Genomic DNA, 13,605 nt, shown 5'->3' with positions numbered 1-13,605 from the left:
GAGTACTTACACTCCAGTATCTGTTGGTCATTGGTAATGGCTGGAGATGGGGTTTGGGGAGACAGTGCCAGGCTCTTACGGCTCTCCAGGGCTTTAGCAACCTGCCAACAGCCTTCTGACAAAGAGAGATAGGTGCTGCTGTGTGAGTGAAAACACCCCACACATAGATGCTAGAGGGATTTGAGGGCATTCTGTGGGGATCACTGCATCCTCTGCTCTGCACGTTGTAGCAGAACAGGCTTAGCTGAACTGTGTGTTGTCAGTGGTGGTTGTTCACAGTATATGTTAGTAACCAGACAGTACAGATGGAACATCTCTGAACAATTAATTGGATAATATTACAACAGCTAAGAGGGTCATATCAAGGCTGGCCAGCTAAATAGTATGCATTTATAGCCTTCATTTGTATAGAATTTGTGTGTATATAAACTAATGTATGTCAACACATCATTGGCAGCCAGATAAGCTTATAAACTATGCCTCTGTTGACACTTCTGTTTTTAATGGAGTGTTTTCTATTATTATTAGGGATTCTTTTATACTTCAAAAAACTTGTTTAGAAACATACCAAAAATTAGCTGAGGAGAGAAGAGTAAACAGACCCATGGTTTAAAATTTGCTATACATAGCAAGAATCGTTTTGATAGCAAACTGCTCCAAATAGATGTGTGTATGTTTACACACAAAGCGAATCATTGAGGTGTCTCCATAAATATTGACATCATACAGTTTACTGATTTTTGATTGATAGTAACAATATATAATTCATAGGAAGGTGCCAAAGATCTATCTTACCACTGAAGAAAATGAGACACTAAGAAGATAACTTTTAGAACCTGCTGGATAGCAAGTCATTGCTAGAGCCCAGGCCAAGAACCTGGCCTTAGAATTTCCAGGTTATTGTTCTAACTTCTAACAACTAATTATTTTGATAAAAGATCAAACTTCAATTTTTTATGTTGGAAATTTTAAGTAATACATGCACACAGTGCAAAAACAAATCCAGCAGTGCTAAAGGGTAGACAGTGGAAATTCAAAAGCCTTTCTTTCCCTTTGGCCCCCGGTTCCTTCATTCTACTACTGAGGGATGCCCACCACCCACACGTTCCTGTATTTCCTCCGAGAGAGAGAGAGTCCTTGCATAAATGAACAGATACGTGTGTACATGCATTCATTGTTTAAAAGCACAGGTATATAGCATGTTTTACAAGCTGGTTTTTGTTTTTGTTATTTTGTTGGTTTTTTACTTTGTTTTTTACTTCGGAGATTGGACCAGATTCGTCCATCCATATCTAGCTCATTCTTTATGCTTTCTTGATATTTTCCATTCAATGGATATGTTATACTTTTCTTAAATACCTTATTGAAGGATATTTACATAGTTTTCAGTCTTTTGCTTTCATAAATACTGAAATTAATATCTTTGGACGTACTTATTTGCCCACATGTACAAAACTTGTGGAAATAGAATTGCCAAGTCAACGGGTATTTGCATTTTAAATTTGTATAAATGGTGCTGAATTTTCCTCCAAAGAGACCTTTTAATCAACTTCTCCAGTGTATCGGCCCCTCCCTCATCCTTGCTGAGAGATGGTTCCTTTTATCTTTGCCAAACTCATAGGTGAAAACTTGTATTGCATTGTAGTTTACACTTACATTTTTACATCTTTTAAGCATGTTTTCATATGTTAAAAGCCTTTGTTTCCTGTGAACTTTTCTACTTATGTCTTGTGCCTATTTATCTATCAGTTGATGGGTCCTTTTCCTATTGGTTTGTAAGAGTGCTTTATATTAAAGAGCTTAACCCTTTGTGTGTCATGTATTACAGATGTTGGTCCCAGTCAGTCATTTTTATTTTACTTTGTTTATGACATTTTTCCCATGTGTGAAAAAAATTTAATGTAGTCAGATTTAGAAATTTTTCTTTCTTGGGTTTTATTTTAGTTAGGAAAGCCTCCACTCTCCAAGATTATTCTTTAAATTCTCCCATCTTTCCATTTAATACTTTTTAAAAAAATTTTTTAGAGTTAAATCTCTGATTCACCTGGAATTGTTTTAGTGAAAGGAGTGAGGTGAGTGTATTAGTTTCTTGGGGCCACCATAACAAATTACCATAAACTTGGTGGCTTGAAAAGCAGAAATTGATTCTTTTACAGTTCTGGAAGGCCAAAGTCCGAAATTAAGGTGTCAGCCAGAGCCGCACTCCACATGGGGCTCTAGGGGAAAATTCATTCCATGCCTCTTCTAGCTTCTGGAGGTTGCCTGCCTGCTCGGCTTGTAGCCGTGTTACTCCAGTCTCTGCTTAGTCTTGGCGTCGCTTTCTCCTTTGTGTTGGTCTTCTCCTCTTCTCTCTTATAGGATACCTGTGATGTCATTTAGGGCCCACTTGAGATAATCTAGAATTAATTCCTTACTTTCAGATCCTTAATCACATCTGCAAAGACCTTTTTTCCCAAATACTACAGTATTCACAGGTTCCAGGGATTTAAGGTGGGTATTTTGGGGGGCCATTTTTCAGCCTACCACCGTAGAGCTCCAATTTAGTCTTTCCTAGTTGGTTAGCCAGTTGCTGTTAAACTGTTTTATTGGATAATCTAATTTTCCTCATTGAATTGAAATTATATCTTTATTATATGTACTGCACTCACGTGAATTTTAGCCAGTTTCTGGGCTTTCTGTTCTGTTCCGTTAATTGATCTAGTCAAGTATCGGTACCAAATGGTTTTCAGTATTGGAGGGCTGCCTGCTCTCCTTAGTCTTCTTATCAGAATTTTTCTATCTATTCTTGCAGGTTTCTGTAACCTTACTCTAAGTTATCTCGTAACCTCTCCCCCCAAAAAATTCTTGGTGCTATTTTTGTTGAAATTGAGTTATATGTATATGTTAATTTATATAGAGTTTTATAACATTGCTTCTTTTAAACCAGGAAAAGGGTATGTCTTTCTGTTTAGTCGCGTCTCTTTACCCCTCGGTCGTATTTGTGAGTTCTCTTCATATAGATCTACATTTCCTTTTAAGTTTACTTCTAGTTGTTTTATCTTTTTGTGCTCTTGTAAATAGGATCATTTCTTCTGCTGAATTTATAACTCCATTGTATGTGGGAACACTATGTGTTTATATATATACACGTATTATTAATTTATATATGGGTATTTGTTTCATATCTAACTATTTACTGTATTTTCCTACTGTTTAAATGATTTTTTACTCAATTTGCTTGGGGTATTCAGGCATAAAATTATATCATATGCAAATAATGTTAAATTTACCTCTTTTTTTTTCCAATTTTTATGCCTGCTCTTTCTTTATCTTATCTAATTGTATTGACTAGTACTGCCAGAACAATATTAAATAATATCAGTAATAGCGCACATCCTTTTATCACCTCAAACTTTAACAGGAGTGACTCCATTAGGTTGAAACATACGTAATTGCCTTTTTTGTAGGTGAAAAAAGTCAAATGTCAGTGGTTTCATATTGTTCAGTTTAATGGTATTTCCCCATAAGACATGATACCTTTTGAAAACACATGTACAAGATGTTAAGGAAGAATCCATCTTATTTTATTTTATTTATTCATTCAACAAAAGTTTATTGAACACCTCCTATGTGTCAGATACTGTTCTAGGTTGTGGGGATACAGCAGTTTTTATCGAGCTTATATTCTAGTTGACAGAGACAGACAATAAACAAATCCATAAATGTTAGATGGTAGCAAGTGAAAAGAAGAAAACTAAAATAGGGGACATAGAGTAACCAGGGGGATAAAAGGGTGCTATTTGTAGATATAGTGATCAGGGGAGAACCTCTGCTGAGTGATCTGTGACCTGAGTGAATGAGGGAGTGAGCCATGCGGATATCCAGGGGGGAGCATCCCATGCAGAGCGAACACCACACAAAGACCAGAGGCGTGTTCATCTGAAGTAGATGCTGAATTTTACTGAATTCCTTTCTCGTATCTCTGTGGAAGTGACCATATGGTTGTTCTACTTTGATCAATGAAAATGATCAATTATATTACTGAATTTCTTAAGATCGAATCATCCTTGCATCTTTGGTACGACCCTCGCATGGTTATGGTTTAGTCTTTGTCAGTGTCAGGCTGGCTTCGTAAAAATTCTGTATGCTTTTCTTTTCTATGCGTATTCTCGAACTGTTTTATACCGTTAAATCTACTTTGTAAAGATTTGATAGATGCCCCTGTGAATCTGTCAAAGCCTGGTGCTTTTGTGGCGAGGAGGGTGAGTAGTAATTCGTTAATTTTCCTCTTTCTTTTCCATCCCTTAGTAGTAAGTAGTCTGTTTGGATTTTCTGACTCTTTTGAGTCTGCTTGGTAATTAATATTTTCTTGGAAAATCTTTCTTCCAGATTTTCAACTTTCTTTAAATAGAATTAATTGAAGTGGAAATGGGTTTTGTTCCTTGGTGACTATTGCCTGATGATATTTTCCTGCACTGGAGGTGCTTTGGTTATATTTACAATTGAATAATGTGCTAGCTTAATGGGGGCTCTGCAAAGTGGGTGGAACGGACATTGTCGTATCGTCTCCTTACGTATGAGGAGACTTCGGCATCGAGATTTACAATTAACAGTGGTTGCAACTGGAACTAGACTTCATTTCTCTTGATGCCTAATCTAATGAGCTTTTCAGAGGACTGTGATCTCTCTTAATATACACCTTTCTGCCGCCGCCTTTTGCTCCCATCTCTTTCCTTCCACCCAATTTTGTCACCTTACATTTATTGCATACTAACTAAGTTCATGGCACTGTCTGTGGCATGTAATTTGTTAGCCAGAATTGCAGTGCTATTTCTCCCGTGTTCACCTGCTAGAGTATACTGTTTACTGCCAAGTGGCGAAGTGTTTGAAGGGAAGCTAATATTTAAAGGATCTTTTCATAAAGGTCACTGTAATTGAGAATGTGTGTCTGGTTGTTTTTCTTCACTGCAATTGACTTCTGTCAGTGATGAAATGAAGATTTACTGTATCTTGCTTTATCACAGAAAAGCACAAGTAGACATTACACAAATTTGCCCACTTGCACGTGACGTATACTCACCTTTATTCTCCAGTGATGGTAACAGAGTCTTTGAACACGTTACATTTATCAATTGAGTTTTAAGTTTCATTTCTGGCACTGGCAGTGTAATAGCCATGAAAGTTTAAAACACAGCAGGATCACAGAAGACTCTTGTTCAGCCACACATGGGCAGATTCGATTACAGTTTCTTGTTAAAAGATGTTGCTGGAGGGAGGCGAAAGGAGCTGGCTGGGGAGTGGGCAGGATATAGATCCAGAAGGCTATTAGTTTACATATCTGACTGGGGTAGATGTGTGTGGGAGCCTGGACCCTGGCCAGTAGGCTGACAGCCTGACAGCTCTGTCAGCCATGCCCGTTTTCTTGCCAGATAAGCTGCCATTATTGCTGTTTCAGTCAATTTAATTTTCAGTGTGCATGTCTTGTCTGATACAGGATACATGGATATGTGTGTATGTGTGTTAAAATATCATTCCCGTCCATAAAGGATCCATTTAAAGCCACGTTGAGTTAGTAGGCAATATTGAAAGAGGTCCTTCTTTGATTGAGTAAAGGTTTATATATTATTTGTGTTGGGAAGACACATAAACCCACAGAGATAAATAAAACTTTTTTCTTGAGTTATACTTAAAGGTGACTGATCCTCACTGATCACCATATTCCTATGGAAAGGCCAGTGTCTCTCAAAGTGGTTTGTGGACTGCCTGTGTCAGAGTCGAGGGAGGGAGTGGGAAGGTTAAAAATGCAAATTTCTAGATTTCACCCCAGCCAGACTCGATTAGACTCTGCAAGATTGGGGCTGGGAATCTGCATCTTGAGAAGTTCCCTAGGTGATTATTTTGTATAGTAATGTTTGATAATAATACAAAAGTAACTATTGAACATAAACCACAAATGATTTGCCCTTAAGAAAATACAAAGGTACAGAATAGATTATTTTGATTGTAGAGATTCATACTGAAGACAGAGTATTTACGTAACAAAAGTATTTCTTCCTCCAGGAGTTTTTAAAAAATAGCAAGCTGCTATGTTGTATTCAATATATAAATTATTTTATCAAATATATTCCACATACAACTTTTTGAAAATTTACCTGCTGTATGAAGTGAGGAACACCTGAGAGTCAAAGCAAGGTTTATAATAACGATGACACTTTTATTACACTTAGACCATGCCAGGCTTGTTTAAAAACTTTATATGTATTATTCATTTAATCCTCCTATGAGGTAAGTGATATTATTGTCTCCATTTTACAAATGAAGAAATTGAGGCTTATAACTTGACCAAAGCCACGCAGGTAGCTGAGCTGGGATTTCAACACAGGCGGTCTGGCTTCAGAGTCAGGCCTCTGCTTTTGACTACTGCAGTGTCCTGCTTCGCACCACAATGCAACTGATAGTAGCTATGGGAGTAATAGCGAAGCTGAGGGATGACTGTGTGAGCCAGCAGGCAGGGCGGAAGCACGGCAGGCGGAGTCGGAAGTCCAGGGGGTTTAGTTCCTGCTGAGATTCGCTTACCTTCCCTGAGACTATTTCCCCATCTGTGAAGTAAGAGAGTAGGGCTGCACTAATACCCAGTTTTCACACATGTTTTTGAGTGGAAATTGTGGCACACAGTTATATATTTTATAAATGTGAACTTAGAGAGGGCATTGATGATCCTGGGCTGCCTCAGGCCTGTGGGCTCCTCAAAGATTTAATCATTCTGACTTGTTTACCCACTTGGTGGTGAGGTAGCTAATGGTGATTTTAGATAGTTCTTCTTCATTTTTTTCCTCTCTCTTTTTCTTTTTTTGTTTCCCGTTTCCCCAGGTTTCAGATATGTCCCTTTCTCCCCTTCACTCAATCTTCGAATCTCGCAGTAGCCTTATGAGTTAGTATGTCCTTTTTAATGAGTCTGAGATACGTTTGTCTATTTTCCAAAATATTGTGTGTTCATTTCCTGAAGAAAATAGAACATTCTTTATCTAGAAACATCTTATTGCCTCTCATCTTCTTCTGTGTCCCTAATATTAAAAAAAAAAAATTATCTTTGATTAGCTCTTCACCACAAAGAAGGGACCATTTCAAGTGGAACCTTTGGTCAAGTTCTTTATTTAATCTTAATAATTCTGCAATTGTGATGACTGGGTCAGAGTTCATCTGGACCATGTTCATTCTCACAGGGTTAACAAGTGTGTCAGATTGTCAAGTCATGGCTATAGTTGACTTTGGCTTTGAGGGTTTCCTTCATAATAAACAATGGGCCCTGAGCCAAAAAAGCTTGTGGTTTATACTCACATACTGATGACTAAATATTACAAGTGATTTCCCTTCATACTCATTCTATTACCCTGGAGCTCGCTTTATGCTTTTTGAATGAATCATATCAGGAGAATATGCATAATTAAGAAAGACTTTGACCTGTGGATTTTGCATTGCAGCTGAAAACATTTGGGGGCTTCACTCTGGCCTGAGCACGAGGGGAGAAGGAGTGTAGAAGGCCCGCGTTAGAGCTTGGTCAGAAGAGAAAGGACAGCTCCGCTGACACTTTGACTCTCTTGCACAAACAATGCACCCCCTAAAATGCCCTTTTAGAAGCTTGCAGGGGGACTCTTTATTATTTACTGACTGTTCTACACAAAATTCTTCTGGGTGGAAACACTGAAGGTGGGATTCGGTTTCTGTTGGCCTTCTGTTTTTTTTTCTATACACATAGTTGCTTGAAAAGACTCACTTTCTACAAATAACTTGAGAATTCAGTTTAAAAAATGTTCCAAGGGGAAAATTAGTCAGCACAAAGTATCAGCACATTAGAATTTGTAGATTTGAGAAAGACGTTTTCTTAGGCTTTTATATTTGCCTCATGAAATATTAACTATTAGCAAATGCAGAATTTACTGAAGCTAAAATAAAAAACCCTTCAGCCCTCCTCTGATTAGTTTATTTAATGGCTCGCAGTAATAACTGTTGATATCTAGTCTGCTGTCCTTTTCTTAGTAACTCTAGTAAACAAGTTGACATATACAGTCAGGTGAAAAATGTTTCCTATTCACCAAGTAAGTTAATCAAACTGCAAAATGCAAGTTTCACATCAGCCTTCTGTAAGTTTAAGTTTTTTTTTTCTTTCCTTTCAAATTCTTTTTTTTTGAGGAAGATTAGCCCTGAGCTAACATCTGTCACCAATCCTCCTCTTTTTGCTGAGGAAGATTGGCCCTGAGCTAACATCTGTGCCCATCTTCCTCTATGCCTGCCATAGCATGGCTTGGTAAGCGGTGCGTAGGTCCGTACCCGGGAGCTGAACCCATGAACCCTGGGCCATCAAAGCGGAGCACACAAACTTAACCGCTCTGCCACTGGGTGGGCCCCTGTAAGTTTAAGCTTTCAATTAACACTTAGAAAAATGGGTAAGTGTGGGCCATCAACTAGTAAAATAGTGTGGATGAAGCTGATTTCAGTAAGGTGGGTACTCTACTGGTTCTCAGTGAGACTTACCTTATCCCTTAACCTGTTGAGCACCCACAGTGATGATTACCTTTGGCTGATGGAATGTTCCCCTTACCCCCTTCTTCTTCACGTCAATCTTTTTATAGTCTTTTGTTTTGGACAACGGAGATAAATCTGCCATGAGGCTGTAAATTGAGTTGACACCTTCCTGTTTCTTGACAAAGGAGATAGAGAATTCTGGAGGAACTGATTAAATTAGAAGACGAGAAATGGGTGGGCAATGGAAACGCTCTCTTGAAGCGGTGGAATATATTTCTTGCACGTTATTTATTGATGGGTGTATTTCCTGAGTTGCTGCCATGCCTTCGTGCCCATTGGTTTGTCCTCCTCTTCCTTACGGAAGCATCCACGAGAGTCTATGTTTACAGATTCCATTTCTTCAAGCAGCGCAGAAAGAAATCCATTTTTGTGGCCAGTGACAATGTTAATAGAGACTTAGAGGGTTTTTGTTGTTGTTTATTTGTTAGCTTCCTATTGGTTTTAAGAGTAGGAATTTCTGCACCAGCTTGAAGTGTTTTCAAATCTGTTAACATTTTATCTTTTTGCACATGTCATTTTACTCCTACTTGACATTGTTGATTTATTTTATAGTAGTTTTCTATGCCAAGGGCAAATTAGGCCACCTCCCGGGGAAGAAATCTCCTGGTTCTCTTCCTAACTCTGCTTAGTGGTTGCCTAATCATCTCTGTTCCTCATTGTCTTGAAAAGTGGTGACTAAAGAAATCCATTTTAAATGCCCTAGATAATCCTGAATTGAATTTTTTTGTCTTCCTCATATATGGATTTCCAGAGACTTTCAAAAGAATGACTGCTGGACATAAATTCAAAGATAAAAATTGCTGAAGAGAAAGAATAGCTGCAAGATTTAAAGCTGTAATTCTCTCTTTGCTTCTATAAAACACTGGCATTCCTGAGGCTAGCTAGAGATATTAGTGTGCTGAAGCCAATCTTTTTTGAAGAACCTAGTCTTTATTCAGCAGACAATGCAGAGCTCTTATGGAAGGTTCTGAACTATGTAGTAAGAATGTTGGTTTTGGAGGCAGGATGGATTGGAATGAGGGAAACTTCTTTCTGTGGGCCACGTCTCCCTTCACCTCCCTGTACCTAACTCCCGGGAATTAAAGACTGCTCCTTAAAGGAGCCTGTGAAAATGCAACGTCAAACTCCATTCCTTCACCAGGTCTTCAGTAGCATGATACAGGGCCCACTTCTCCAGATATGGGAAATGTTTTCCTACAGTTGGAGGAAGCTCACCCTGTATAAAAGTTTTATTTAAGAAGACAAATTTTTACTCCACAGCCTGGTTTCGGAGCCCTGCTTTACTCCTTTCTTTCCCAAAGTAGGGGAGGGATGGAGCTCCCAGCAGGTGTTATTCACAGTGTAGTCCAACAAAACTGGACTGCAAAAATTGGACTAACAAAAATTTAGATTTGGATTTTGGTACTCTTTTTGTTTTTCTAGAAATATAATATTTGTCTGCAAGGGATTGGAAATTAGAAAACAAAGACTGGCCTTGCACCATAGATGGTTTGAGAAGCATTGCTCTGGGATGGCCCCACGTTGGAGGCTAAGACCCTTCCTATCCCAGGAAAAGGGTTTTTCCATTCTTCCTTATGACTAAATACAAGAACCTAGGTTTTTTTTTGTTAATTGTAATTGTTTAAAATACACGTAACAAAATTTACCATCTTAACCATTTTAAGTGTACATTTCAGTAGTGTTAAGTGCAATCACATTGTTGTGCAACCAATCTCCAGAACTCTTTTTATCTTGCAAAACTAAAACTCTATACCCATTATACAACAGCTCATTTCCCCCTCCGCCTACCTCCTGGCAACCACCATTCTCCTTTCCCTCATGAAATTGACTACTCCAGGTACCTCGTGTAAGTGGAATTACACAGTATTTGTCTTTTTGTCACTGGCCTATTTCACTTAGCATAATGTCCTCAAGGTTCATCCAGGTAGCATTTTTCAGAACCCCCTTTCTTTTTAAGGCTGAATAATAGTCCATTGTCTGTATATACCACCTTTTTGTTTATCCATTCATCCATCCATGGACACTTAGCTTGCTTCCATGGATGTACAAATATCTCTGTAAGACTCTATTTTCAGTTCTTTTGAGCGTATACTCAGAAGTGGAATTGCTAGATCACATGATAAATCTATTTTTAATTTTTTGAGGAGCTGCCATACTGGGAAAATTTGGATGCTGATTTATGCCTTGATTTTGGCAATTTGGGGAAGGAGAGCATGGCTATTGGAAAGCCAAGTGTCATGATTTGATGTTGCATACGCATAATATAGCTATTTTGCTGGCAACATTGTTGTTAGTTCAAAAGTGGAATTTAAAATAAATTTCATGGAGTTTCACAAAGAGGACCACTCCACCTTCCAAACAAGTTGATGTCGCCGAAGGTAAAATACCTGCAAAGGATGAGGGGACTGTTGGGGTCTGGTGATTTAACGTGACAATCTAAGTAACCCTGATGTAAAAATTTACTCAGTGAAAAATTTACTAGTTCAATGCTAGTCAAGGGGGAAAGCTATCTCCTTTGAAAGACTGATATTTTTCTTTTCTTTTGTCTTGGCTGCTAGGAAATTCGGTGCTAAGTTTTATGCTCAGTTCCGTACTTTTTTGTTCCTTGGTTCTTGATCTCCTACTCATTTATTTTGTTTTGATTTTCTTTATAGGTCAATTTTATTGAGATATAATTTATATATAATAAAAATACAAAACGCATCCATTTCAAGTCTTGACGAATATCTACACCTGTGTAGTCACCACTTCAATCAAGATTGTAAAATACTTCATCCCCCAAAATGTTCTCCCATGCCTCTTTGCAATCATTACTCTCTTTCTGCCCCTTGTTGAATAGTTCCACTGATTCTCTGCCCTTTAGTGTTAGCCATCAACCTGCTAAAAATACTTTTGGAAGTTAGTGGAATATAAAAGAGTAACCACTCAAATGAAATAGCCTTTTCAAGCTCTGGGTTTCCTTCCTGTAATCTGTCATCAGTTTCTTCTTTTTTATATCCAAAAAAGCAGCATTACAACTTCTTAGTACATAAACCTCTTTGCAGCTAACATTGATGAGCTGGTGTCTTATGAAGCACTGCTGGATATCTTTAGAAGACCGTGTTTCTTTTTTTCCCCCTTAGAGATTAAATATCTAATTTAAAGGATTTTTTAAACCAGACAATTTTGTTCCTATATGGGTTTGTCCATATCTAAGTGGCCAACCAACATCTTTGCGAGAAGATGAAATATGTAATGAGCGCCAATTGCCTTGTTATAGCATGTTAGAAAGCCAGTGGTCCTACTTTCTAGTAATTCAGCAACTCACGACCTATGAAAATCTGCAGTTGCTTTTGGAAATGTTAGAGCTATGGTGTGTTTGTTGAGGTCCTAACAGTGTTTTAAAGTGACAACAAGTTTAACCAATTGGATTGGATATGGGGACAGCCTGGGCTCTAGGTAGGTGTGTGAGATAAGTGGAGAGACAGGAGTTATAACTAACTTATGCCGGAGGACTTCTAGGACACGGCTCGCACTGGAACATCATCAGCATGATGTGGATGCTTTCTACTTCTTCCTCAGGATAACGAAGAAACAGCAAGAAGTAATAGAAGCTTTTAACCTTGTTTTCACTTGGCAAATAAAAGGAGTTATTGTCATTATTTTTACCATTACCTTGACACAATGAATTGAACTCTAAATAGAGATGTAAGCTAAAATATATCATCTTCAGTATTATGCTTTAATGTTTCCTCATAATGTGACAGAGTGGTTTTTAAAAGGAAATCAACAGTAGCATGACCAAAAAGAGTATGAATTATAACCATTTGACATTTTCTTGGAATTATTTTCTGTGTGAATGGTGTAAAAAGGAATGTCATTGAACCAGGTATGTTTACAAAGCACAGAAAGTCATAATACAAAGATTGCTTGATGTACTTTGTGCCAGTATTACAGCAGTGATACTCAATGACGAGTCCTAAAATGCTTGACATTTCCAGGCATGGATCTGGGTGTTGGGATGGAGGGAATGTTCATTTGTTGGTTTTGTTTTTTTATTTTTTGTAGCAGTACTCAAATTACTATATGTGTTATCTAGTATTTTAAACTCATTGGATAAGAAAACTATTAACTCAAATTCTCCTATTCATGTGCACCATAATCACATATATTTGGACTGCTTACATCTAGGAACAGCCCAGAGAGCTATAAATAAAGATCATGTAGATTCTTGCATGGCGACTATAATTTGGCCTCCCAAACGGTCCTGGTGAGCTTGAGTTTGATGTGGAGGGTGGTTCTATGTGATTCCACTGAATTTGATACTTTTTTTTTTATTTTATTTTATTGAAGGAAAGGACAGCACACATAGTCTGCCACAGATTGAAAATCTTTAAAAGAATATTGGGCTCTTGTCTTGAACATAGTTAAATTTCTATTTTCCTTTTCTTTGCCAGAAGTTCAATGATTGATATTTAATAATTGAGATGTGATTGATTCCCCAAATGTGCTTCCACTTGATGAAAGGAGCAAAGTCTAATCTAATAAACACTTGTCGACTAAATTTTTCCTCTTCTCTTTAACTTTCTTTTAGGACTCAGCCCAAAACCATGTTTGCCCAAGTTGAATCTGATGATGAGGAAACAAAGAATGAGCCAGAATGGAAAAAACGTAAAATCTGAAGAATCTCATATGAGAGCTGTTTGCATGAGGGGGAGGGATATTGGCCAGTTTTTTTTTTTAAATGAAATAAAAAGTACATTTTTATGAACAGATTTTGTCCTTTCATTATTGAACCACTCAAAAGATTGGTACATACCCTTCACTAAAATTGTGCTTACGTTTTCTTACCTACAGCTATTAGACTGTATTATAAGTAAATAAGAAACAGATTCTTAGCCTATTACCAAGTACGTTAGGTATTTGGAAACTTTATTCAGCAATTATTGGTCTTGTACAGATTCTCATAATCTTGAGGGAGGGGTATGGACATTGAGATGTATATCTGTCTTGAGCAATTCTAGGAGCTCAATATGGAAAGAAGCCTCAAAAGCTTAATATTTC

General features: G+C 37.7%; 1 protein-coding gene across 1 annotated transcript in view; it reads left to right on the top strand.

The window, feature by feature from the left end:
- Positions 1–13,312, top strand: part of WDR70 (WD repeat domain 70) — a 287,917-nt gene extending 274,605 nt beyond the window's left edge. Inside the window, exon 18 of the mRNA XM_046672043.1 lies at positions 13,136–13,312. Coding sequence (XP_046527999.1) covers positions 13,136–13,223 — 88 coding nt within the window. The 3' untranslated portion in view covers positions 13,224–13,312. The remainder of the gene's footprint in view (positions 1–13,135) is intronic.
- Positions 13,313–13,605: the final 293 nt, after the last annotated feature.

This window comes from Equus quagga, chromosome 9 (genome assembly GCF_021613505.1).
Source record: "Equus quagga isolate Etosha38 chromosome 9, UCLA_HA_Equagga_1.0, whole genome shotgun sequence".
NCBI classification, from domain to species: Eukaryota; Metazoa; Chordata; class Mammalia; order Perissodactyla; family Equidae; genus Equus; species Equus quagga.
This window is presented reverse-complemented; position numbering and strand designations above follow the sequence as displayed.